Raw genomic sequence first — 27,687 nt, 5'->3', positions numbered from 1 at the left:
ATGGAGCCATAAACACAGACTGCAGAATAATGGTCATCTTACTCCAGTAACCCATTTCAGCACAGCATGTTAAGTTGTGACACCATACTTTCCACCATGCCTGCTTAACCTGGAGAAAATAAACAGGCTTTCTGGCCAAAAACCTGTAAACTAACTTTTTTGTTCTCTGTATGTATGCTTTGGTAGCTCTTGGTGTGAGTTGGTTGTTATTGGTATGACTTAGTAGTTTGTAGTTTGTAGTTTGGGTTGGTAATTCATTATTTTTCATTATTTGGTTTGGTAGTTTTTGGTATGGTTTAGTAGTTCTTGGTTTGGTTTGGTAGTTCTTGAATTGGTTTGGTTTAGTAGTTCTTGGTTTGGTTTGGTATTTTTTGATTTGGTTCGGTAGTTTTGTGGATTGATTTGATAGTTTTTGGTATGAATTGATTTGGTAGATCTTGGTTTGGTAGTTCTTGGTATGGTTTAGTAGCTCTGTGTACAGTTTAATTGTTCTTGATTGGTGTAGTAGTTTCTGATATGGTTTGGTAGCTCTTGGTATAGTTTATTGGTTTTAATATGGTTTGATAGTTCTTGATATGGTGTGGTAGTTTTTGGTATGGTTTGGTAGTTCTTGGTATGGTTTGGAAGTTCTTCATATGGTTTGATTATTCTTGAAATAGTTTGCTAGTTCTTGATATGGTTTAGTGGTTCTTGATATGGCATGGTAGCTCTTGGTATAGTTTATTGTTCTTGATATGGTTTGGTAGCTCTTGATATGCTATTGTATTTCTTGGTATGGTTTGGTAGTTTTGGTGTGGTTTGTTAGTTTTTGTTGTAGGTTTGATAAAACCTATGTGTATAGCCTATGAATCACTTCTTGTTAAAATAATAAAATAGTTCAAGTGTAACCATATGAAATAGCCTAAAGATTACTGTTTCTGTAGTTATGGAGCTTTTTTGTTGTAACAACTAATGTAATTATATGATATAATCCTTTTGTCGAAGGCTGCAGCATGATTTTATCAGTTTAACAAGCATGATGACAAGTAGAATAAAAAAATTGATGTCGTACTGCTACAGAATGTTCTAAAGCCAGACTACATTTCAGGGTTCATTAAAGACTCACATTATAAATGAAACAAAAACCTTTTAAAAGAAAACACATTGTGAAACTTTTTCATCTTAAATCTGCAAGTAATGTGTTTTCAGACATTTAAATTGTCCAACTCATTCACAATCGCGATTGATGAGAACTGGTGATACTAGCATTAAGGGTCAAGCCTCAAGCCTAGGGGGTGCTCTGGCCACTTTTCTTTTAAGTTAACTGTAAAACAAAATTCAACCAAAATTTAAGCAAAATTTAATCAGTCAGTTCTTCTCCCACCTTGTCTTCCAGATTATTTCCATAGATCAGACTAAAGTGGTAGAGAATGTCCCAGATGCATTGGCAGGATATATCCCACCTGTGCTACTGTCATCTCCCACCTCTGTTAATGTCGCACTCATCAACAAGAAAAGCTGGAGACAAGAACAGGTAACAGAAAGTATTCATGATGCATCGTTTTTGGAGCGATGATGTAAGCAGGTCCAAATGTAAGTATGAAAGATCTTATGAATGTTTAAATGTCTTTTTGTTTGTTCTCTTTTTACTAGGCTGTGGTGTTGTTCAGCTCAGTGGCCAGCGCCAGTGACAATACAGAAGAGTGAGTGAACGCAAGCAAAGCAGAAAATGCACGATACTTCCATTGTCCAATCACACTGGACATTTACATAATATTTTCAGTGCTAAAAAATACAGGTTTGTAGGTGTTAAATGTGTGTGTATCTCCTCCTGCAGGCTGTCAGAGTCGATATTACAGGGATTCACCTGCAGCTGCAGTTCAGAATCTACCACGGTCAAAAGTCACACAGCTGGTAAAAGCCTGTAGACCACGTGATGGCAGGAACAAGGTCGTCCTGAAAGAGTCCCAGGTACGCACAGTCTGACTCACTCAGCTCAGGTACAGTAGGATTTTTAGTAACTATCGCAGAATATATAACCCCATTTCCAAAAAAGTTGGGACGCTGTGCAAATTGTAAACAAAAATAGGATGCAATGACATGCAAATCATGTAAACCATCATTTTAAAGGAAAATACTACAAAGACAACAAATCAAATGTTGAAACTGAAAAATTTGATTGCTTTTTTTAAATATATGCCCATTTTTAATTTGATGCCAACAACACCAAAAAAAGTTGGGACAGGGTCATGTTTACCACTATGTTTCAATTGCCTCTCCTTTTGTGTTTGGGAACTGAGGAGACCAATTGCTGTAGTTTTGAAAGTGAAATGTTTTCCCATTCTTGTTTGACATAGGATTTCGGCTGCTTAACGGTTCGGGGGCTCATTTGTTTTGCAAATTTTTCATTTCATAACCCTCTAAATGTTTTCAATGGGTGACAGGTCTGGACTGCATGGAGGCCAGTTTTGCTCCCAGACTCTTTTAATACAGAGCAATGCTGTTATAATACATGCAGGATGTGGTTTTACATCGTCTTGCTGAAATAATCAAGACCTTCCCTGAAAAAGACGTCGTCTGGATGGCAGCATACGTTGCCAAAGCCTGTATATATCATTCAGCATTAATGATGCCTTCACAGATGTGCACGTCACCCATACCATGTGCACTAATGCACCCCTATACCATCATGAATACTGGCTTTTGAACTGTGCACTGATAACAAGCTGAGTGGTCTTTAGCCCGGAGGACGCAGTGTCCATGGTTTCCAAAAAGAATTTCAAATTTTGATTTGTCAGGCCACAGGACACTTCACCACTTCACCTCAGTCCATTTTTATTGATAAAAATGATAATTTTTTCATGTTATTATGTACTGTAGATGATGAAAAGCAAAAGTTCTTTGCTATTTGTGACAATGGGTCTGTTCCCAAACTTCCTCGCTGCATCTCATCCAGTCATCCACTGCCTGAATGTCAGAGGGAGTAGCAGTCCAAGGTGCTAGTGGGGGCTGGTTTCCTAATCAACACAGGAAAGGAGTGAGTTGTGTAGAAGAACTGATTAATGAATTTTGGGTGATCTCAGGTACTTAGACCAGGCTAGCGTTATTAAGACAGAATGCCTTCAGAAATTTACTCCTGACCAATGTGCTTGCCTGGTGTTAAGGCTTTTGGCAGTGTGGAGATATTCTTGTGATAAGTAAGGACTATAAATGGATGAGTAGCACCCTTCAGCCAATGGCACCACTCCTCAAGGGCTAGTTTGACTGCTAATACTTTGTGGTCACCGATGCCCTAATTACATTCTGCAGGTGAGAGCTTTTGTGAATAGAAAGCAAAAGGGAACAACTTCTCTGGTGTACCATTACATTGGGGTAGAACAGCACCTACTTTGGTCTCAGAGGCATCTACTTCTACCACAAATGGATTGGAGGGATCAGGGTGTTTGACTGGGGACTGACGTGAAAGCGGTCTTGAGATTCTGAAAGCCCATCTCAGCAGCTGGGGTCCAAAGCAGATTCTTGGATGCTCCTTTGAGGGGAGCAGTCTGTCTCATCCTAGTAACGCCCTCAGCACTAATGATGTAACCTAGAAACGAAACCTGCTGTATATGAAATTCATATTTTTCTCCCTTAACAAACAAATTATTGTCTGAGACATTGAAGTACATGATGGTTGACATGAGTGTCGAAATTCAGAGAATAAATCAAAATGTCATCAATGTAGAAAAAACATTGACAAACTGACCAGCGAGATCCCTGAGAACATTGTTGATGAATGACTGGAAGACAGAGGGGGCATTAGAGAGCCCAAAGGCATTATGAGGTAATTGTAATGCTCTCTAGTGGTGATGAAAAGCATCTTCCATTCGTCACTTTGTTTTACTCAGACCAAATTTTAAGCACTACAAAGATCAAGTTTAGTGAAATACTCAGCACCTCTAAGTTGTTCTAGTGCATTGGGAATCAGTGGCAAAGGGTAGGCGAATTTTACTGATATTTTGTTAAGAGCATGGTAATCAGTACATGGTCGAAAACTCTCCCTTTTTTTGACAAAAAAATATCCCTGACGCGACGGGAGAAGCTGATGGACGAATGAAGCCCTGGGCTAGAGCCTCAATGTTATGTTTTCCCATAGCTTTCTCTTCCTCTTGAGTTAAGGGGTAAACTCTGGCTTTGGGCAAAGTAGCTCCCTCTTTAATATCTATAGCACAGTCATAGGAAAGATGAGGAGGGAGTTTTGTGGCATTCTTTTTGCTAAAGACCTCAGCCTCAGAATATTTGGGGGGAATGTGAGTGACTTGTGAGGTTTCGGGGCTTTCTGTGGATGTGGACATGATCTTAAGTTCAGGGGTTGTTAGACACTGTTAGACACTGGGAAATTTGAGGATCATGTTGCTGGAGCCAGGGAAGACCTAATATAAGGGGGAATTCAGATGGGTCTAAGAATAAAAAGGGTACTTGTTCTTTGTGGAAGAAGCTTGTTTCTAACTGAAGGAGTTCTGTGACGAAGGAGATCGAGTCCAGTCCAATGGGTCCTTCATCCAACACAGCAATTTTCATGGGTGTACGATGATCCTTGACTGGAATCTGCTGTTGGGCCACCACATTAGCATTGATGAAGTTTCCTTTGGCTCCAGATTCCATAAGAGCTGAAATGACAAGAGAAGACTGATGGTGGCATATGACAACAGGCAGGAGAACAGACTTCGAAACCAACCCCTTTGTGGGAACATTCACCACATTAGCGCATGAATGAAAGTCCATGCTCTTTCCCAGGGTTGGCACCTGAGGCCTGTGTGGCTGAGCCCGACACTCACACAGAATGTGACAACTGCGCCACAGTACATGCACAGGCCTCCATATAAACGATGAAGCATCTCCTCTCTGCTCAGCCTGGACAAATCACACTGCATGGGTTCAAGAGATGATCTGGAACTGGAACCGGAACTGGTACTGGAACTGGCGCCGGACAGGAAGCTGGAACTGGAATGAGACTGGAACTGGTGTTGGAACTGGAGTGGAGACTAGAACAGGAGCTGGAGTTTACATATGTGTGAAGAGAACCATTTTAACAATAGCTGATGAAGGCAGATAGACAGAAATTCAAATTGTCATTCTTGCATGAGGCAAAACATCAGGATTGAGTTCACTACAAAAAGTCACCAAGAGTGCGGGCTCATTCCATCCATTGCCTGCATCCACAGTGCGAACCTCTGAAGTGTAGTCTGCCACCGAGCAGCTACCCTGTTTCAGCTTGCACAAAAGTTCTCCTGGAGTATAGCCATCATGAGGATGGTCAAAGACTGTCTTGAAATCCTTAAAAAAGTATTCATAAGACAGACTTTGAAGATGAGACCACCCAGCAGTGGCCTACTCTAGTGCTTTATCAGATAAACGGGCAATGTAGCAAAAAAATCAACATTTGTTGAGGGAACCATTGAATTTATTGGGCTTACTGACTGGATAAACATTGATGGTAAAGGTCTCCGTAGTTGGACAGACTGGAGCAGATACAGAGGTGAGCAAACAAAAAGGTTACACAGTTGAGGTGAAATGTCCTTAATACCAGTTAAAAGCTGAGCGAGCTGGGCCTGCTGTTCAGCTTGTTGGTGAGTGATGTCTTCAACAGACTGAGTAAGCCCTGCCAATACCTAATGGTGATGTCCCAGAAGCTGACCTTGGTTGGTTAAAATCCTCTGAACTGCCACAATGTTTGCTGTGTGCATGATGGCGAAGTATCCTGTAACGGTGGCAGATGAACACTCGCAGATGAGGCGGCAGTTAACATCTTTAATAAAAATGGGATGATCCAAAATCATCCAGAGCAACTTACTTAAGCTGCACTAATATTATTGGTTCAAATTAGAGCTCTATAATAGTTACAGTTTGAGTCTCAGCAGTGGCAAAGTCATCTAATGCAGGGCGTTCTGTTTTGTAGCTGACCTGCATGTACAATTACGTGAAAGATGAATCATCTCTGACCTTCACTGACTTTCCTGCTGACATGCTTCTCTACTACAGGTGGGTAATACAAACTCACGAACAATGATTTAAAGTAAACTCAGTTGTAACAAATTGTAAATAAAAAAACAAGATTGTAGTTATCAAGAAAGAAAGTAGTCAAGATTGAAGTCAACTAGTTTTAACTATGAATGCATTCTTTAATGTATTAAAGTTTATTTGAGGTGTGACACCACTGCTAGTCATTAAAATGCTTATTTCATTCCAGAGAAAGGATTTTAAAGAACTGATTAAAATCTCATTCTATTATTGTTGTAGGTCAGAAAAACACTATTCACTGTTCTGTTAAAACAGTTTAGGTCCTTTTGTAGTGTATAATCTAACATAAATCCAGGTAAGCAGTATATTGTCTGTAACATCCTTCAGAACAGGTTTAGAAATGAACACTTGGCCGGACCTGATTGATAGAGAGTGGGCAGAGCTAAGTTGTGAGTGGAAGTAAACTGACGAAACACACTAAAATAAACTTAACTGTCTAGTTTTGACATTTTTTGCGATTAGCATTTAGAAGATGTTATAGATGCAATTTATTCAAAAATCTGAAAAATGATGAAATGGTCATTTCTGCCTGTAGCATCCAGCCTTATATGATTAGGAATGATTTGGTTTACAGAGGCGCCTCAGTCATTCAATACTAATACATATACTTAGAATAACATCTTCCTAAATAGCACTTGTAAAAAACATTTTAAACCTAATTTTGTAAATATGTTTTCTGTAAGTCATTTACATTTAGAAAAAGATCAAAGAAATAGTGGAATATTGTCTTTGTAATCAAGTCCAACATAAGCTGACAGGTTTAGGATGTTTGTGTGCTTAATCAGCTCAAACAATGTCTTTGTGTGTGTTGTAGCCTTGGGACACTGACGAGTGTGAACTGTGAGTCGTATTTCAGAGCTCTGGGTGGAGCAGATTTCTCGGTCCTCTCCAGCATCCTTAACAGACAATCCGCCTTGTTCATGACTGCAAAGGACTGCCTGGTAAAACATACGCCTATGCACACACAGTATCTATGCAAAAATGGAAAAAAGTCATTTTATTATACAAAAACAAGAAGGTGGCTGTTGCACACTTAATGGTACTGAAAGATTAAGGGGACCTATTATGTTTGTCTGCATTTCCATTTCCTTTAGTGTGTTGTAGCTGTTTGTGCATGTAAACAGTCTGCAAGGTCACAAAGGTCAAAGTTCCCTGCAGAAGGGCTTACCTACAGAAACCACTTTTCTCAGCTATTCTAGAAAGCCAAAATAAATATATGAACATTGAAAATGATCATAAGAGGTTCCCTTTAAGGCACATTAAGTCAAGCTATGGAATGACTGGTAGTGGTACATTTCTATTCAGGTGGCAACACAAGGAAGGTAATATACCAGTTATACTGTGGTATACAAAAGTTTGAATATCTTTAGTCCTTTAAAGAGAACAACATAAATATGGAATTTCTCTGGAAATGTTAGTGCACAATTTCAGTTTATTTATGTATTGGAAAAAGGATAGAATGTACCATAACTTTGCACAGGCCACATTATGTAAAATGTAGCAAATAAAATGTAATTGTGCATAAAATGTGCAGAAACATGTCATTTGACCAGGAGCGCCCAAATTTTGCATTTTAATTTATCAAAAGTCTAATGAAGTTCACAATGGTAAATTTGCATGTATTCATTTGGCAGACACTTTTATCCAGAGCAACTTGAAAGCCACACAGAGTTCTAAAAGACAAGAGTCCACGTAAATGTAGACCTTGATGACAAATAATAAGTGATAAATGATCCGTTTTAAAAAATAACCAAATGATAAACATAAATGTTAAATGTAGAAATTTGCTTAAATGATGAAAGGGTAATGAGCTCCGAAAGGTGTTAGCTTGGGAATTGTGAGCAGAGGTAAGTCTTCAGACCATAATCAAAGAAAGAAAGATTGTGCAAATTTAAATGGAGATATAATATCAGTAATACTAAATGACAAAGCATATGCTTGGTCACAAAATGCCATACCAGGTGTACAACATTGAGTGGTCTTTGGCTGGGTTACATTGTGGCATGAATTGACATTGAAAATTGGAACATTATTATGTAACACAGCATATGTATCACAGTCAGAAATAGTATGTCCAGACCATGCTAGTCCTCTGGATACACTTATCGGTTGCGGGATACAAACATATTGTTCTGGAAGCAATGTTTGTCTTTTGATGAACAAAGACTGAAAAGTGTTGTCACTATCTACATTAGAGACAGGACTACCCAAAAAATGGTGTGTATGTAGCGAACAAAATGAAAGTCCTGAAAACAAAGTTCAGATTTATTTTGATCATCTTCGTCATCTGAGAGTTGGTAAAGTTTCTGTCTCTGATGTCTTAATGATGAGACTGATGATATTGTCTCTGTAGAGCACTCAGATGGTCATCAGTTAGTAGAACTGGAAGTATTCCTGGCTAGTATAGGTTGTGGGGTTCTTGGAGGTCTTTTGGCAGCTGTAAAACACAAAAATACCATCAACAGTACCTTGCTGTCATAGTAACTACTGAGAACATACTTGGGGATATTTGCTCTAATATTGTATTCTGTGCCACCAGTCTGACCCTACCTCACCTTTTGGGTCCTAAAGTCCTAACTTGAAGTGTGGAGATGATAGTTGTCATTTTGGGGAACGGGATATCTTCCCTTTGGGGATCACCCCTGCGTCCAACCAGACAACAGTTCTCCCCCAATCCCTTCCATGTAGGCCACCCATGGATCCCTAATTAAGGAGGTGGTACAATTTTACAATGTGAAGCATATGTCCATACTTTACAACCTTGACATAGAACTGCTGCATCTTTGATCAGTAAGACCTGAAACCCTTCCTTTTTCCTCTAGCAGACTAGCAACATGATTTTTGATTATGATCCTGACCTGGTACAATTGCATTTCCCCCCTCTGGTGGTTTATCCCACACCTCTCTTACACATTGTCATGCAGAGCTGACAGCATCAGCAAGTTCCATGCAGTATTTCAGCAATGCATCTTAGATGTACATCTGCCTATCTTAAATCAATGGAACCAGGTAGAGGCAATGCGTGCCCTGTGATGATCTCATATGGACCTATTTTACCAGTGGGTGAGGCCCTGACACTTCACAAAACAGCAGGTAATGCATCTACCCATGGAACACCACTTTGGTGTAGTTTGACCAACCATATGGTTTGATTCTGTCATTTCATCGGATCTGATGCTTGTGGTCTATATGAGCAATGAACTTTCCATTTGACCTGTAGCATTTTCATTAACTCTTGAAACACTTTCCCTCTGAAATGTATTCCTTGATCAGAATCTATGCTGTTTTGAAGGAATGGAATCTTGGACAAGCACCTTGGCTGTATGTAGAGCTGACCCATGTTTTAGTGGGATATGCTTCAATCCACCAAGAAAATTTGTCTACCACAATCAACACATCTAGTTTACCCTGACAAGGTGGAAGCGTGATGTAATCAACCTGCAGATGTTTAAATGGTCCAGATGGAGTCAGTATGTGAGCTGTTGACACACCAGTTGCTGTGTTGTTATACTGACACACTGCACATCACCGTAGTACTTCTTCTGCATGTGCACAGAATTTTGGGTGGAAACGGTGGACCATACTGTCAGCACCCATATGACTCAAACTGAATTTGCTGAGCTAAATAGGTGGGAGTAACACCTCAGGTGCCACACACTTAGCTCCTTTTGTCCAGTACCCTTTAGAATCTAGTGTTGCCTCCTTGTCAATCTAAGACCACACTTTTATTGCCATGTGGGGCATTTTGATCTCCAGTTGTGGTTGCAGCAATAGAGATTGTTTAAAATGTTGCCGCTGCCTTGGCTGCAGCATCAGCCATAAAATTGATCTTGGTTTATATAGAGTTAGAGGAACCATGAGCTTTAACTTTAACCACTATAAGTTTTTCTCAAAGCTTACTGGCTGACACGAGATCAGAAGCCAAAGAAGCATGCCTAATGCTAAAACCCTTGGCGAAGCCAGATGTGTCCAAAACTGTGCAAAATTCCAAAAGAATACATTGAGTCTGTGTATATTGTTGCACTAAGACCAGATGCCAAAACATATGCCTTTGTAAGGGCTGCTGCTTTAGTGGCTTGAGCTGAGAAATTGTCAGGAAGATGGCCCTGAGCCACAACTGCAGGAGGCGAACAAACAGCCCATCCTGCTCATCTGTATCCATTCAAAACCTGAGCAGAACAATCACAAAACAAGACCATATCAGGATTTTCTAAAAGAACCTCAGAAATAGTTGAAGGAGGTGTGTGTGTGTGTCAACAACACGTAATCATGATCTTCACTTTCAGCCTCATCACAACCACCAGACATGCTGTCATCATGAAAGATGAGAGATTGGTGATCTGTGCCCTTTGGAGGCAAATATTAGGAGCTGTGAGAGTGCCCACCAAGTTACCCCATCTCTGGGCAGTAACTGTAGTTACATGAGCAGAAGATAGCAAAGGCACAACAGCATGTGGGCAACACACTGTGAAAGGTTGTGACATCACTACAGGGGCACAAGCAGATTTCACTAGATATGTAGCTTGTACAGCATGCAAACATGGAACCAAAACTAGTGGATTTAACATTTAACTTAGATGAATAATAATACACAGCACATAACTGACCACCAAGGTTCTGCATCAAACAAGCAGTCATGAATCCTTCATGTTCATATATGTACAATGTAAATGGTTGCCCAAGCTGTACAAAGCCTAGCGCTGATGCAGAAGTTAAAGCAGATTTCAACTCCATAAAAACCCTTTCAGCAGCATCTGTAAACTGAACCCTGTCTGTGTCTCTGAAAGATCCCTTTAGCAAACCATACAATGGCTGGGCTATTTGGGCATAGTTTTCTATCCATGGTTGATAGTAATCACACAGCTCCATGAAAAATTGTAATCCCCTGACTGTAGAAGGTTTAGAAACTGAGCATATAGCTGCAGCTCGATCAGGGAGAACAGACCTCTGTCCTGCTGTTACCAATTGACCTAAATACTGGACTGAAGGTAAAGCTAACTGTGTTGTCCATGTTAGCTTTATGCCCATGCAAACTCAAATGTGTCAACAAATCTAACAATTCAGTGGTGTGCACCTCCATATTAGGCAAAGCCAGCATAACATCATCCAAATACTGCACTAAGGTAGACTCCCTGACTGGACGCTCTGCGTAAGCCAAATGTTCTCTTAATGCCTGGTGGTACAAAGTTGGACTGTTATGCAAACCCTGCAGAAGAAACTGAATTGCTAACCAAGGCTGGTTATCTGGATGTAAAGGAACAGACCAAAACCCATGCCATGTCAATAACTGAAAATACTGAATGTGTATTTGGGACCCCATCAAAGATACTACTAGGACCAGCTACCAAAGGAGTAATGCAATCAATATATATATTAGCAATGCGATAGTCAACTGTAAGGTGCCATGCCCCTGATGCCAAGAACAGACAATTTAGGTTTCTCAGTCTCAAAATCCAATTACATACTTAAAAATAGCATCCATACCTAGTATTGTTGTCTTAATAGAAGCTACAACTAAAGGCAAAGAAATTTATTAAGGACCAAATCTCAAACAAACAGGTTCTGTTTGATAGGTGTTATAACATTCTCCAGTGACTCCAGTAATGACAATTGCAGTGCTACTGAAAGGTAAACCAAAACTTTAGCCATAGATGTAGGCATTAATGTGGGCTGTGCTCCAGGATCAACCAAAAATCGCATTCTCTATCATTCACAGTGGTTTTCACATACAATCTGTTATCCTGCTCATGGCTGTAAAAAATATCTCACAGTGGAGATATTCAGTTTAAAGGCTTCAACTCCTGTGTGTGACAGGCAGACTACTGAGTAACTTGCTGAACAAGCTTAAGCAACTGTCCTGCCACTTCAGGTGATAAAGGTTTACCCCTTGAACTGTCCTGACACTCACTTGACTTCTCTTTACACTTGGAACCATAACGCTTCCGTTTGCAGTATTGTCCCTTTTTCCCCACAATAATGACATGTATTATCTTTTCTACTTGGAGTCTTCCTGGATTGCTGGGAGACATTTTGCAAAACAGCAAAGATATGCAGTTTCACCCTTGAATCCCTTTCATATGCTGCTAGACTCTCAGTCAACTCCCCTACAGTAGTTGTCCACCAGGATGACTTCAACAAAGGTAAAACCTTCCTCATAGGAGCCCATCAGCCCACTGTGCAGCAGGAATCTCAGAATTAACTACCTCTTGAACGGAATTACACTCATCATTCCCACCATGTAACATAAATGTTTCTGCAAAGCGCTGCGTGTACTGTTTCACTGGTTCTACTACCTTTTGCCAACAAGCAGAAGAACCCCTGATGGTTTTCAAAATCGCTGACAGCCCTGCATTACATTCCTTGACTGCCTTTAAAGATTGGAGCTTGTCTGCCCGTCTCTCATCCCCGTCAGTATCCGAGAACACACAGCCAAGATATCTAATGGATGTAAAGAGTACAGCTTTGTCTTACATGCCATTAACATCAGAAAAGGACCCAGAAACCATCACTTTCGGATGGCTGAGTTCATTGGTGATGTGATCAATTTGTTCAGGAGACAGAGGCTTGTGTTTAACTGTTACTTTCTTCCGGCCATCTTTTAACTTTACATGTTTTATCATCACAGGAGCAGCTTCCAGTACAGAGAGATCAAATGTGTTGTCCTCACTGTCACTGGAAGACATTGTGAATTGCCCTGTTTCAAGTTTCAAGTTTATTTGTCATTTGCACAACATGTCAGGACTTGACAGGACAGCAGAGCAACATCATATACATACTAAAAACAGTGCAGACAAAAAAGTAAAAATGCAAAGGAAAATAAATGCAGGAAGAAGAGATGCTGATGGGTAGATCTCACAGTTTTGTTGGTGTGGAGGGACCAGATGAGGTCATCAGTGAGGTGTACACTGAAGAACTTCATACTGCTGACTCTCTCCAATTTGGCTCCGTTGATGTATAGGGGAGAGTGACCACCCCTTTGCAGCTTCCACAATCATCTCCTTTGTTGACAGAGCGCTATCCTCATCTCTGTAAGCTGTTTCTTCTCCATCTGTGAAGAGGCTAGAGGCTTATACATATATATATATATATATATATATATTCATTTAATCTGTATTTCAGCATTTATTTTTCAATAATGGACATCATAATGTCATAATAAGTTTATTTTCTGGGACTCCTAGAATTTTGATTTTGAGATATTCAATGGCTCCAAGAGGTTTATTAGGAGCTCTTAGACCTCCCAGGATCTCCTGTATTTCACACCTTTCCCATGCACGCACCCAAAATACGTCTGTCCTTTTCAAACACTTTTACATAGATAAAAACATATTCTCACATTCATATGTCGTATGTGCTCTTGTAGGGTATATCTGGTGTAAGGACTCAACGGGACTCAGGTGGAGGACTGAACAGGACTCAGGTGGAGATTCTGGGTAATATGGCCTGCACACTGGACCCCACCTACATCCAGAACTCTGACCCACTCATCCTGGAGAAACTGAAGAACTGTGGAGATCTTTCTGACTCTCAGGTCACCGCCATACAGACACTGCTCTTCTCCGGCAATACTTCTTACGGGTAAAAAAGACATTATGTGCTTACGGTGTACAGCTGTAGAACAAGCTTCAAAATGTTTAGTGTGTAATTTTATGAAGGTTTGAAACCCTAATTATGATTAAATCATTGTGCTAAGTTTTCTAATAAGCATTATAACTAATGTAAAAATAAATTAATTCATACAGCAGCAAAGATATCAAAGCCTGCAGTAGTGTAGTAGGTTCCTTTGCTCAGTGTGTCCAAGGAGCACTTACTTCAATAGGAAGAAAACATGACTGATATGCAGAATAGCTTACCATTTTTTGCATGATATGTGGGGGTAGGTGACAAATACAGACCCACATAAAGCAAATTGCTACACAATGGCTCTGCCAAAGCTGTTAACACTAGCCCATCATTAGGGACAAAATATTTACAGTAAATTTATTAAATCTATGGGGACAACTCATCACTCTAGAAGTCCATTTTATAATTAAAATATAATAATAGACAGAATTCCATTTTATATTTTTATAATACATATTAGCATACTACAACACAAACAGGTGCATGCATGTATTTTTTTAACACTGATAACAAATCATTCACCTAAAGAAAGTGTTGGGCTATTGTGTGTTTAACTGGGGTGACTTTTTTGGGGTAGGAGGGGATCAGAATTCAAAGATCAGTCCTTTATTACAACTGGACTTGATTAGTCAGTGCAGAGGTATGTAAAATGTCCAGAGTACTAATAGCTGTTAGGAGCTGTTTTGTCTTTCTTCATTGTATAGTTGCCTACTAAACTAGTAAGTGTATATATAATATAGAGTTTCATACACATTATGTTTGTCTTCAGTAATTCCTCAACATGGAATCAGCAGACTCTGGTCCAGCTGGGCATCCTGCCCCTCTACTTCAATCAAGACTTCTGGGGCATATTTAGCTCTGTACGTAAAGCTGTTCAATGTATTATTTTTGTCTGTTTTGTTGTTTGTTTTTAGTTTTGGTACCCTTATTATCTTGTGTTTATCTGTTTTTTTATCTGTGTTTATCCGATGGTTGGGTGTGTTATGTAAACTCTTTTTTATGTGTCTCTTGAAGACGACAATAAAGACCTTCCTGAAGACGTTCTTTCCATCCCTGAGGAAGCAGAATATCCAGAATTGGAAACTCAGGAGATTGTTTACAGCAGCAAACAGTTTTACAAGCAAAAGCATTAATACCAAAGCCAGAGCACTCACAAGAGCAGGTACAACCACACTACACATTGCGTTAACACACAGTAGTTGTAATATCTGATTGTGTCCTTTTCCCCTAATAATAATAATAATAATAATAATGATAATAATGATAATAATAATAATAATAATAATGATAATTGTAAAACATTTTCAATTCAGTTAAGAAAACACAATGTACTTCCCATAATAAAATAATAAACACAATGGAAAGATGCTCTAAGACTGGGCCATGTTAATCAGCAAAATGACAGATTTCCCTTGCAGAATCAATGACATTTTCAGTGTTATACATATATATATATATATATATATATATATAAGATATAAAATATATATATATATATATATATATATATATATATATATATATATATATATATATATATATATATATAAGACCCAATACACTATGCATATACTAGCCTAAAAAAACATCTCAATGGGCATTTAAATACACCTTTGTAAGTTTGCGCTTCATAATTCCTGGAATGCTGTTCTAGAGTCCAGAGCTCCATAAGAAAATGATAATCCACTAACTAAGCTGTAAGAGATGCTGAGTGTGCAGTGAGTAGCCCCAGCTGAGTGAAAAGGTCTGGACGGCTGTCACACTTCAAAACATCAGCCAGATCTGCCACAGCTCAGCCATTAAGCCAGTGTAAACTGAATGAAAGCGGAATAAAACACTCAAACTCGTTTCCTGGTGAGCACTCGGGTTGCTGCGTTTCAAACTAGTTAGAGCCAATTTAAGATGTTTGCACACTGGTCCTGAATACTTGTGTCTGCACTCAGGATTCATTCTGGTCTCGACTGGGGGAGGGGCTTGTTGTCGCTAGTTTGCTTTCACACACAAGGATTCCATCCGAACTGTAGATTGATCTTGCTATTGCATTTGTCATTTTTCTGCATGCAGGTTTGCAGAATGGTCAGCACTAGCTTCACCTGTTTGTATCTGAGAAAAATAATGAAAACAGCAAACACACAAGCGGCAAAGAACAGCGCTTTTTCGCCACACCAATCCTCTCCCTGCTATCACAGAACTTGAAAAGTGAAGTGACTCTAAGTCGGAGCAGTCACGTTACAAAATGAAATAATCACACAGCCCCACACGCGGCACTGGGAGCAGGCAGCTTCCACACGTGCATTGGGCCACACCAGTGTTGGCTAGACGTGAAACCCAGAGCACTGATTTCAGGAAGACCAGAGATCAGTTGTCTGGAACGCTCCTGGACTGGAAAACAGCTTTCACATGTACCAAACTCCCAGGGCAAGTGGTCCTAGTCCTGGAAACAGACTCTAGTGTGAAAATGCCCTTAGAAAGACAGCAGAGCAAGCAGCCAGTAACACCTTACATCAGGCTAATCTAGCCATTGTGAAAGCGTGAACTAATTATCACAGCATCCTGAAGGTTTAGCACATGAAAAAGTGTAGTTTTGGAGATAGAACATATCTATTTTACTGAAGGTATCTTCACATTATCACAGCAAAAAGGTTCTGTGCCCATTCCATCCATTCATTTATAATGGGGTTTTGCTGCCCTGCTTGGAGTGGTTTGGAGCTACAAGGTTCAAATTTGCAATATTTGTGTTTTGTCACAATTTAACAGGAGAAAGTTCCTGGTCATCCAGGCTTATATGTGTTTAACGCAGTCTTCCTTTATGTGTAAATGTTTCATTGAATTAGAGTATTGTATATGGTGGTTATGGTGTTCATGAGTTATATGTCCTAAGAGCGTGTAATGCTTTGGAGTCTGTCCAGCTTCGGGCCTTAACTTCAACCAGGATAGTGGAGGGCTTCAGTGATGAGACCCAGGCTGATGAAACAAGAAGTACATTGAGCAACTACAAACCAGCAACCTGCACTCACATTTGCAGTATTCCGATCAGTCGGTTTATTATACTAGCTGACCACACAAACCAGATCTCATGGCTTTGCTTGTCCATTCATACATGAATCAAGAACCAGTTGCAAAGCCCCGTAATGGCATTACTCAGAAAAAAAATAATTCAAATAAAAAAGAGCACACTCCTGTGATCTGTAACGTTATAGCACAACTTTTTATTTCATCCTACTGCGCGGCAGAGCTACACACCTGCGCACATTACCTGGGTACATCTTAAAGAGAGAGTACACGTTTTCCTGGCTGTTAGAAGCAGAAAGGTGGAAAGGAAGAACAGCAAGGGACCTAAAGCATATCCTTGTGGGACACCATATACCCTTTAAGTGTCCATATTGTGACCATAAACTCCTGGTTTCTTGGTTAAATTTCTATTTTCTCTCTGTGTCTGACAGCATGCACAACAGGCAACATCACAGAAGCAACAATTAAAGATACTTCATTCCCTCTCGGCTATGACTCCACCCAGTTTGATGCATGTTTGGACAACGGATTCCTGAAAGAGAACATAGCAGCCATCACTGAAAAAGTGATAGAAACCAGCTTCCTGACAGTCGTTCTTAACAAATTAAACCAGGTCAGCATTACTGAAGACCTTCTGTATTGGATAATGAGCTTTTTTGTGTGTGACCTTACTGACAGTGTATGTTGGTTTGTATGCATGTCTACTCTGATGTTGCATCCATGTGTTCGTCTTACAGTATATTTGTTTCACAGTGTTATGCATTTTTGTTTGTTTGTTTTTTGATGGTCTGTGTGTGTGTGTTGTTGCAGTTGTTCCCATCAGGCCTTCCAGACAGTGTGGTGCAGATTCTGAACGCCGTGTCTCGTGTGGCCACTGTTAGTGACATCACCAAGTGGAACATCACCACAATTGATGCACTGTCCTCTCTGATGAATTCAATTAACGGAAACTGGACCTCAGATCAGGTAGCATGTCTACGAGTTCCTGTTTGTGGGATGTACTGGATTTTTAATGATGGCTAGAACCTTACTACAGGAACCAGCTGATGGTCACTGCTGGCTATGAACTCACAGGCATTGACTAGGTGGAGCTTGTAGCATGAAAAAAACAGTCCCATCAACCCATCAACATGCAGACATAGGTGGCAAGGGATCTCAAGGGTGCTAGGCACCCAGCCAAGTTGTATTATTGGTCATACTCGGTTTTTAAAATGAGTTCATTTGTTTATCTACAGCAGCTCAATGTAGAATAAAAGCATAATGCAGCTGAATGCATCTTAAATCTGCAAACAAGCACACTCCACTCTGATTGGTTACATCTTGCTGAAGGAGTATTGGTGAAAGAGACTTCGGTAACACTTTCTATGAATGTCAACTTTGTAAGCATCTATAAACACATTTATAACATGTTATAATGTATTCATAAGGCATTATAAACATGGTTATAAATATTTGTAAAAAAGAATTACACTGAATTACACTTTATAGCCATGTTTATTATACATTATGAATTGTTAATATAATGCATTATAAATCGTGTTAATAACATGTTATAATGTCAGTGCCAAAGAAGTCAGTCCCAGCTTGGAGAGCGTAAAGTAAAGACAAATACCAAGCTAACGGTGGTGTACATTACCTTTCCCACATTGGGTAAAACACTGATGCAGCTCTAGTTTAAACTCTGACATTTGAAGCCTGTAATGTGCTTTACTGTGAATGTTTTAGTGTTTCAGTAAATCCTTCAGTAAATACTTCAACTTGAAGCCTCACTCTGAACACTGGAGGAGGCTTTAGTACAGTACGCTTCACTTTACTTAGAGCGGACAAATACGACTTATGAGCTCTTATAATTTGTTATGATCAGTACTTATAATGTATTATGTTAACAATTCATAATGCATAATAAACATGGCTATAATGTATAATGCATTTTTATAAATATTTATAACTATGTTTATAATGTCTTATGCATGCATTATAACATGTTATGAATGCGTTTATAGACGCATACAAAGGTGACATCCATAGAAAGTGTTACCGAGACTTCTGAGTCTACATTGATGTGGACCAAAGGACGCAGTAAGACCTAGAGGGCGCTTGTAAGTGTCCCTTTAGACCCCAAAATAAGAAATGCATCCAAGTGTATAATTTGGCACTTGAGATTTTCAGGTCAGGTGTCTGGTTTTGTTGTATGCATTTGTATGGAGATAGAATTATATGTTTGTGTGTTTTTTAGAGTAAAGCAGTGATTATGAAGTATCTGAGCGTGGCTGGTAACACTCTGGGAACAGCTGAGATAAATGCAATCGGCTCCTACCTTTGTTCCTTGGATCCCAGTGTCCTCAAAACTATCACTGCTCAAAGCCTAAGGTAAGTACACTTTCAGATCCAAACAACTCAACACAATGCTGGCCAAAGTGCTGTAATACAGTGAAAGAAGTCAGAAGAAGTAGGAGAATGTTCTAGACTTGTTGTCATGCTCTTTGGAGATCTGCACCTTATATTAGACTTTATGTATTACATTTACCTCCTTCTGCCCTACCCCAGTTTCTTACTGAAGACAGAATTTAAATGCTGATATGGTGTGATATGTACTGATGTCTGATGTTTTTCATGTACATATCTGCTGAAGCCAAACATAAAAAATTATAAAATGTATAAATTGTGAATACATCTACCAAAATCAGCACAGCAGAGAAACAATGCTTTTATTGTAGTTATAAATGCAGTGATATGAAAAAAAAAAGTTTGAAATAACAGGCAATAAACATCTGCCTAATGCTGGTCAATGTTTTTAAAGGAATATCTGGCAATACTGATTTAATTCCGATATCACCATGCATCCCTAATATCCCTAATAGTAGAGCCTGGTAAAAGGTCTATGGCGCAGTCCCAAGGGTGGTTAGGGGGTTACTGGCTTGCTTTATTTTTAGAAAAAACTTCACCTAAGTCAGAATAACAGGAGAACATAGTCTTACAACAAGAATAACCTGGACTTTCTAGGCTGGTGGAGTATACTATACACACATGCTAATAAAGTTTTGAAAACAATTAGGTCCCCATTTAAAGATGTTTGTCTCCCTGTGAAATAAAGGGCAACCATGGAAAACCCAGTATGAGGGGGTTCTTGGGTGATTTTATCACAAAAAAGGATATCTTTTCTTCATGAAAGAGTCCCACTTTAATTTTCAGCTCTACTGTTGATTTCTTGACAGTCCCTTCCTCCAAGGGTCGGTTATCAACAGCCTTCAGCATCAGTGGGGTTTGAACACTAGTGAAAGTGATGTTCCATTTCTCTGCAGGTCTTCTATCCTTGAAATTCTCTGCAGCTCCTTAATCTATAAGTGCTAAACCAACAGACAATTCAACATGTATAGTTATGCATGTGTTAACTAGAGGATGCATCAAGGAATGACAGCATCAGGACATTTAGGATAGGTTGCGCGCATATGCCTATTTAGTGTAAGAGCTTCTCCACAACCTGCCATTGCAGCTTGAGTGAGTTCTACATTCCAAAGCATAATCTGCTGCAGGACATGTACCTTGCTGAAACTTACATAATAAATTGCCTACATCCTTACCAGCACAGGGATGATCAAATATAGCCTTATAATAGTCTGACAAATTGAGTTTCTGACTTCAATGTCTCTCTATTCCAAAAAAGCCATGGCCCATTGTTTGGTTTCCCAGTGAGTAATGAGATCACAAAATGAATCTTATCTGTATCTGAACCAAATTATTCAGAATGATGTTCTATGAACAAACCACACTGCATGAGAAAAGCTCTGCAGTTTTCTGATGAGCCATAATACCTTTCTGTGAGGGCAATAGTCACAATTGACCAAGGATTAAAAGAGGTGAGCATGAGAACTCAGCTTGAGGGGAGGGAATTCCCAAACTAACAGATGTAACATGGTGTAGAACCTCTCGCACCTTACGACTAAGGTTCTTCATCTTTTGTTCCTGTTGGGACATTCATGACAAGGGTCCACTCAAACTCGTTGCATAAACACAAACGAATAATTAAAATCCAAAATACATAGCAAAAGATCATGACCAGGAAAGCCAAACCAGAAATAAGAGTGCTCAGAATTGTGATGCACAACAAGAACAAGACGTTGCAAAGAACAAGACCTAGATAATGTGCATATATACAAAATGGCCACTGCAAAAAGTCAGGTGACAATTACTCTGGAATTTGAGAAATAGTGACCTCTCTAGGTGCAGATTTTCACATGCCTGGTGTAAAGCTTTTGTAAGAATTGACAGTCCACTTAAATCTAGGGGAAGTAGTGAATTTGAGGGAATAACATTCATACCCATTGAAATAAGTTAAAAATTCAACTTACATAACGCCTTTCACAAACCCAAAGATGCTTGTGCTGGGAGAGGTGAATGGATGGATTGAATGGATTTGCTGTTTGGTTTTATTGGTCTACAGATTTTAGTGCTTTCTCATCTGTAGCTGCATGTCTAACAGCCACTAACAAACAATGTAGATTCACTCAGTCTTGTATGTTTAAAATGTATTTATGTTTCTTTTTTCTGCAGGACAGCAAACCGCATGATTTTATCCTCATGTTCCATCGATCAGCAATCAGCTCTGTACAGCATCGCAAAGTCCTCATTCAGCGCCCAACGCAGTGACCCAACAGCATATTACCAACTCATCAGCACTTACCTGGGTAACCTCCATACACACGCTATGAACAAGTTCTCATTTCACAGTAAAACATCCTAGTTTTTAATCTCTGCAAAACATTGTGAAGTAAAAAAACAGATTTTCCATAATATAAAGACAGAATATCACACCCAGGCTCAGCCCAAAAAGGCAATGTGTGGGGACTGTGTGGGCCAACCACTGGCAAGGTCCAGCATGGGGGACCAGTGCAGTGCCATATAGGTGGTGGGAGATGGCAGGGAGGCCCTTGGCAGCATAGGAGGACCTGGAAGGTGGAAACTGGCTCTTGGAACGTGGAATGTAACCTCGTTGGGAGGGAAGGAGCCCGAGCTTGTGTGGGAGGTTAAGAGGTACCAACTAGATATAGTTGTTTGAACACAAGGATGTTAATAAGTGTACATGGTACCAGAGCTCTTTTGTTGTCATTTCATCTTGGGACCATATGTTCTAGACACTTGGAACCCAGAAACAGTACCTTTGGACTGACAGACCAGGGTCGAGGTCCCTATTTTTAAGAAAGGTGACCGGAGGGTGTGTGCCCACTACCGGGGTATCACACTGCTCAGCCTCCCTGGGAAAGCTTATGCCAAGGTGCTGGAAAGGAGACTCTGACTGACAGTCAAACCTCAGATTGAGGAGGAACAATTGTTGAGGGGCATGCGAGTTTGCAGACACAGTCTACGTGTTTCATGGACTTGGAGAAGGCTTACAACTGTGTTCCCCAAGATACCTTGTGGGAGGTCCTCCAGGAGTATTTGGTGCCAGGGCTACTACTCAAGGCCATTCATTCTGTGTACCCCTGGAGTGAGAGTTGTGTTTGTATACTCGGCATTAAGTCAAGCTTCTTCAAAGTTAGTGTTGGACTCCGCCAAGGTTGTGCCTTGTCTCCACTCCTTCTTTGTGATATTCATGGACAAGTTTCAAGGCATAGCCGAGGTCAGGAGGGCATTATGTATGGAGGCTGGAGGGTGGCGTCTCTGCTTTTTTCAGAAGATATTGCCCTTTTGGCGGGAACACATGGATGCCTCCAGTGCTTACTGGAGTGGTTTGCAGCTAAGTGTGAAGTGGTTGGTATGCAGATCAGCACCTCCCAGTCTGAGTCCATGGTCCTAGCCCAGGGTCGTCCTAGGACCGACCGGAGAGATTGTATCTCCAAATTGAACTGGTAGAGGCTTGGACTTCCCTGGAATGATCTGGAGGAAGTTGTGGGGGACAGGGTTGCCAGGGATTCTCTGCTCTCCCAACTGCTACCGCCACCCTTTTGGGACTACGCGGTTGATGATGATGAAGATAATACTTTAAAAACTGTAAAGTTTTCGTATTTACATAGATGTTGAACTTAATAAGTAAATAATTCAACAGCAGCTACTCCTTAAACTTTTTTATGGTAAAATCACTAAAATGTTCTCCCAGGAATGATGCTTAGAGACCTTGTTATAGAGGATTAGTTTCTGAATGTATCACCTTTTTCACCACTCATGAGTTTTCATGTCTGAGAATTTGTACTGTTCATATTTTACGTTACTCAGTCTTGCCAAATGAATACATTATTTTATGTATGTGTTTAGGTGGAGCTCCTGTAGAGGATATAATTGCTCTTTCTGCTCTCAACATCAGCATGGATATCACCACCTTCTTGAATCTGAACCCAGATGTGATCAAGGTATGAAACAGTCACCTAGTTGACTAGAACAAAGTGGCTCTACTAGGCCCAGCATTTTTAATGCCAGTGATGCTGTTACCCAATGCAGGATATAGCTGTTCTTTCCAACAAGAGAATGTACTAAAGCTCACTTGGACAGATAATGTTGTGCTTTTTCTGAAGAAGAGGTGTTAGACTTCATCTGCTCAGTTTCCTGGAGCTTCACTAAATGTTCAGAAGTACATGGATATTCACATCAGGTATTACTCAAATTTAGGCCCAATCCCATTTCTTATTTGTACCCATACTCCTTATTTTTGAGTGTCATCTTGCCCCTTGGACCTGAGTTACAAGGGGTAGTGGTTGAAATCTTCCCTACGAAATGGGACCCTCAGATAAAAAGAACATTATTATAATAACAGGCTACAAGCAGTGCTCTGTAGGCGACCCTGCCAGTCTGCAGTGACAGCAGAGGAGGGTAAAGTTCAGCTCCTCACTGCTGGGCTTTAGTAACATTTAGGGCATCATATGCCTTCAAAGGGAGGGGGGCAATTATTTATTATCACCCACCCCTAATTCCTCAGTGATATGAAGCTGAAGTCAGATATTCACCAGCTTCCCTTACAAATTTCCCATTTCACCATAAAGGGTGCAGCAGTAACATTCGGTTGCTTCAGGTGTCAGTACTGCTGAACTATGCTAGAAATTTAGCTAGCTAGTTACAGAGACATTATCATACTACTACTTTTATGCTTGTTATGAAGAAAATGACTATAATACATTGACATGACATTAAACTAAGATAATACAATGGTTGTCTTAATGTTTAATGGAGAAAATTCTCACATTTGTGTTTCTTTGGTCGCTTGTGCAGCCATCTCGCTGGTTCCCTTTTTTTCTCATAACACTCTGTTTGGTGTGTGCCTCTGAAAACCCTCTGCTTGGAGGGCCATGTAGCCCTAACACTTTGCCCTACCCCTCTATCTCAAGAAGAAATGGGACACCCTACCCCCAGACAGGAATGCGCAAAACTGAGGCGTAGGGCTAAGTGGTAGGGGAGTGGTACCATACAAATATGGTACAAGAATGTACTATAAGCAGTTTAGTTTTAAAGAGAAGAAATGTTCATGTTGGTCTGTTTTAGGTTCATCCATAAAAAGACTTTTATGGTGAAGAGCCTGAAAGTGGGTGGGGCGGTGGGTTTTCCGAAGTAGAGCAAAGGGCTGTGTTTTTACTGTTAGCACTGGAAAGGCTTGTTTTTTAGGCCATGATTGGTGTTGTTTTAGCAAATGAATGAATAATGAAGCTGCATTATGGGCCGAAACCTTGAGTCATATAAGTTTGTCCAGTGTTAAAGAACTGGGCCTGGGGCTGTATTACAGAAACATCTTAAATCTGAAATCTAGTCTGTTTAGTTTCCATGACGACTTCAGTACAGACTGAATTTAGGACATTACAGTTTCTAACTTAATAATTTCATCATGAACTCCAGATAAGAAAACAGCATCACACAAACATCCTAACTAGACTAAACCTCCTAAATCCTGTCCTAACTTTAGGATGAGCCCCAACAGGGTCCTCACTTCTGTTTAAGGTCCGTTTCTATGGTTTTTAGGCAGCTGTGTCAGCAGCATAGTTCACTACCAGCATAATGAGCTCCATTTATTCCTACTGTAAAACGCTGCTTTCACTGTGAGATGATTTTCTTTTCTAACTCTGCGTTTTAAAGATCTCAGACGCTGCAGACTCGATCTCCACCGCCCCTCTGATCACCTTCGTGTGTTAATGTTGATGATGAAATATTACAGTGATGGTGGTGAATAATGAGGAGACGGAGCTGAACGTGTGTCTGTTTATTAGGAGGAGTAACGTTAGCGCGCTCGGCTAAAGCGTTTGGGAAATGGAGACTGAAACTGGGGAGCGGCGACGCTCTGATAAACAGCAGGAGGCGCTCTCACAGTATTCACTACTTACAGTTTATCACACTTTAGTTCTGTTTGACCTTTTTTATATAAGTAATGGCAGCTGTAACGTACATTTTTCATGTTATTTTGATGACATTTACATTTCAGCTGAGCACGTGTTGTTGGTTGCTAGCTAACAGACAGACTATTGATTATCAGCTAAATTAAGATCAGATTTGCTTCTGTAATGCAAATTTATGAGAATTTTTCTTGGCCTGTCAGATCTTAACTGAAAACTAAAGAGAGGAAGTTTCTGTAATAGTTTTTAACTGTTGGAGAAAAATTTGTAAAACTTTTACAACTTTTTTAGATTTTTTTTTCTGTACTGAATGATAAAATCTGAGGTAAAACTCTAACTCTGATTGTTTATGTTTGTGTTTCAGGCCCTGAATGTGAACACAGTGATCAGCCTGATGGGATTGAACGTGGCTGACCTGAAGCTGTTTGAGAACACCACAACGGTCAGGATGTGGGCGGCTGAGCAGTACAATTCTGAGTTGGTGGTACTCGGACTTTCAGGAGGCAAAGCGGACCCCGTCAGCTCAACAGCTGCACCGGCCACTACAGTCACAACACTACTAACTAACACCATCATCACACAGACCAACCAGACCGTCAACGCCACGACGGGTAAGACCCTGTTCATCAAAACCAGTCATTCATGGAAGAACCACACAGCACTGAGCTACAGAGAGGGGGAAACAGGAATTCAGACAGTTTGATACTTTTGTGCACATATCCACTTTACATTTACACACAGAATGTCTTTTACTTTGTAATTGTAAAGATAGACAAAAAGCGGTTCTTTAGTAAAGATAATGGTTCTGTGTAAACTGTGAACACTTAAAGAACCATTTGCTTGTTTAAATGGATCTTTGCATAGTGAAATGTTTCCTTAGATTGACAGAAAATGTGTTATATTTGATTCTATGTAGCACCAAAAAGGGTTCTTTTATTGTTACAAGCTCAACATGATCACAATAGAAGAACCCTTTTCGTGCTATATATGTTGTTGGTGCTATATTTGTTGTGTTAACAGTTCTATATCTTTATCTTTTATTATCTTTGCTTAAGAAACAATGAAAAAACATCTTTTTCCATCATTTTATTAGATCATCATTGAGCTTCACTTTTTATACTAAAACATGAACGTCATGAAATCATTTAGAAGTATGTTTTGAGCTAAAATGTCTTTAAGATTATGAGAAAACACTGTTATATGCAGCTGTTGTGTTGTTTTTAATATACTTAAATACCTATTAATATTATGCATTAATTGCATAGTGTATAATATATTTCACATAAGTTTACAGACCAAAAAACAAAGATTCTTGTTTTAACTCACTGTTCAAAATTCAGTTAATCCAGAAATGACTTTTTAAAGTTAAAACATTTTTTTTTACAGTTAACAGAAGTGAAATACTTATTCAGCACTTTGAGTCCTGTAACTGATATTAGTGTGTGTGTGTGTGTGTGTTTGTGTGTGTGTTTGTGTGTGTGTTTGTGTGTGTTTCAGGTTTAGGTGTTGTACATCGTGGTTCAGGACTGTGGCTCATCTCTCTGTGTGCAGGACTTCTGACCATCACACTGCACACATTATGATAACCATCTACCCATCTAACCCTCTTACATAGCACACTTCTAATGCACTGCACTCTAATTTAAATTGATATACAGTTTCACTTTAAAAAATAGTTCTCAATATTTGCTTAACCTCTTTATAATTATGCAGATAAAATCACTCCAGTAATATTTATCTATTTTCTGTAGATATTTATGATGTTCCTAACTGTTTAAGTGTATTAGATTACTTTATTTTGATTTAAACTGGAATGGGACTAAGATCAATTTTGAAATTCTTAATCTAATTTGATCATGCTTAATTATGAATTCATCTTGATTACCTCAGTATTAACTTCCTCATTCATGCTCAATAAAATTAACATGCAACTACTGAATTATGTTTATTGTTTTGTTTGTTAGTGGTAAAATTTAGTTCATACAAGTAAATATTTCTCCCTTTATCACAATGAAATGGGAAAGAATGAAGAATTAATCCAAATTAAAAGTATGCAAAGGTATGCAGTAATAATAAAGTAAAAATATCTACATTAAACTAACATTTTTACACATTCATTTTAATTCTTTACTAGTATTAGCATTGTAGATGGTTCAAACTGAATTTGTGAGATCAAGAAACTGCACTATAAAATAAAAATTGGGGTTTTAACCTGAAAATTAGTTACCAGGCTGTCATGAGATTTCTAAGTTTCAAGGTAGCCTGGTATTTAATTTTTAAGTCAATTTTTTTTGTAGTAGATTAAAAACCATAACTTTTAAATGAATAAATTCTAAAATAAATTTAATCCAACAAGAACATTGTTTGATCCTGGATAACTGTAGAATATACACTGTCTGAAATTATAAATGAGATGGATACACTCAAAGTATGAATACAATGTGTATATATCACACAATCTGTACTGTTGCCCAAACTTGAGCTTTCAAGTTTACTTATTTCATTATTTAATTGTTTACATTTTTTTACAACATGAATGTAATTTTAATGATCACAAACTGAAAAGCAAAATAAAAGTCCTTCAAAAAGATTATTCAGAATTACATAATCTAACAAAAGCTTTGAGGAAAAAATGTGTTGGCAGCCATTTAAAGCAGCACTAAGCACATGTAAGTTTTTTGCTTATAAGTAAGTTTTTTTGGTAAAA

At 39.3% G+C, this 27,687-nt stretch overlaps 1 protein-coding gene across 1 annotated transcript; it reads left to right on the top strand.

Moving 5' to 3' along the window:
- The first annotated feature begins 1,472 nt into the window (after positions 1 to 1,472).
- On the top strand, positions 1,473 to 26,620 carry LOC118797679 (mesothelin-like protein). The gene is given in 15 exon segments (XM_036556954.1): positions 1,473 to 1,513; positions 1,817 to 1,853; positions 1,855 to 1,950; positions 5,918 to 6,000; positions 6,854 to 6,980; positions 13,403 to 13,617; positions 14,432 to 14,522; positions 14,677 to 14,824; positions 17,106 to 17,287; positions 17,485 to 17,640; positions 18,911 to 19,044; positions 21,226 to 21,359; positions 22,924 to 23,018; positions 25,345 to 25,591; positions 26,478 to 26,620. Coding segments are annotated over 15 exon segments (1,872 nt in total). The 3' UTR covers positions 26,564 to 26,620.
- The last annotated feature ends 1,067 nt before the right edge of the window (positions 26,621 to 27,687 follow it).

This window comes from Colossoma macropomum, unplaced genomic scaffold, assembly GCF_904425465.1.
Source record: "Colossoma macropomum unplaced genomic scaffold, Colossoma_macropomum, whole genome shotgun sequence".
Lineage (NCBI taxonomy): Eukaryota > Metazoa > Chordata > Actinopteri > Characiformes > Serrasalmidae > Colossoma > Colossoma macropomum.
Note: the sequence above shows the minus strand (reverse complement) of the source record. Positions and strands in the feature narration are given on the sequence as shown.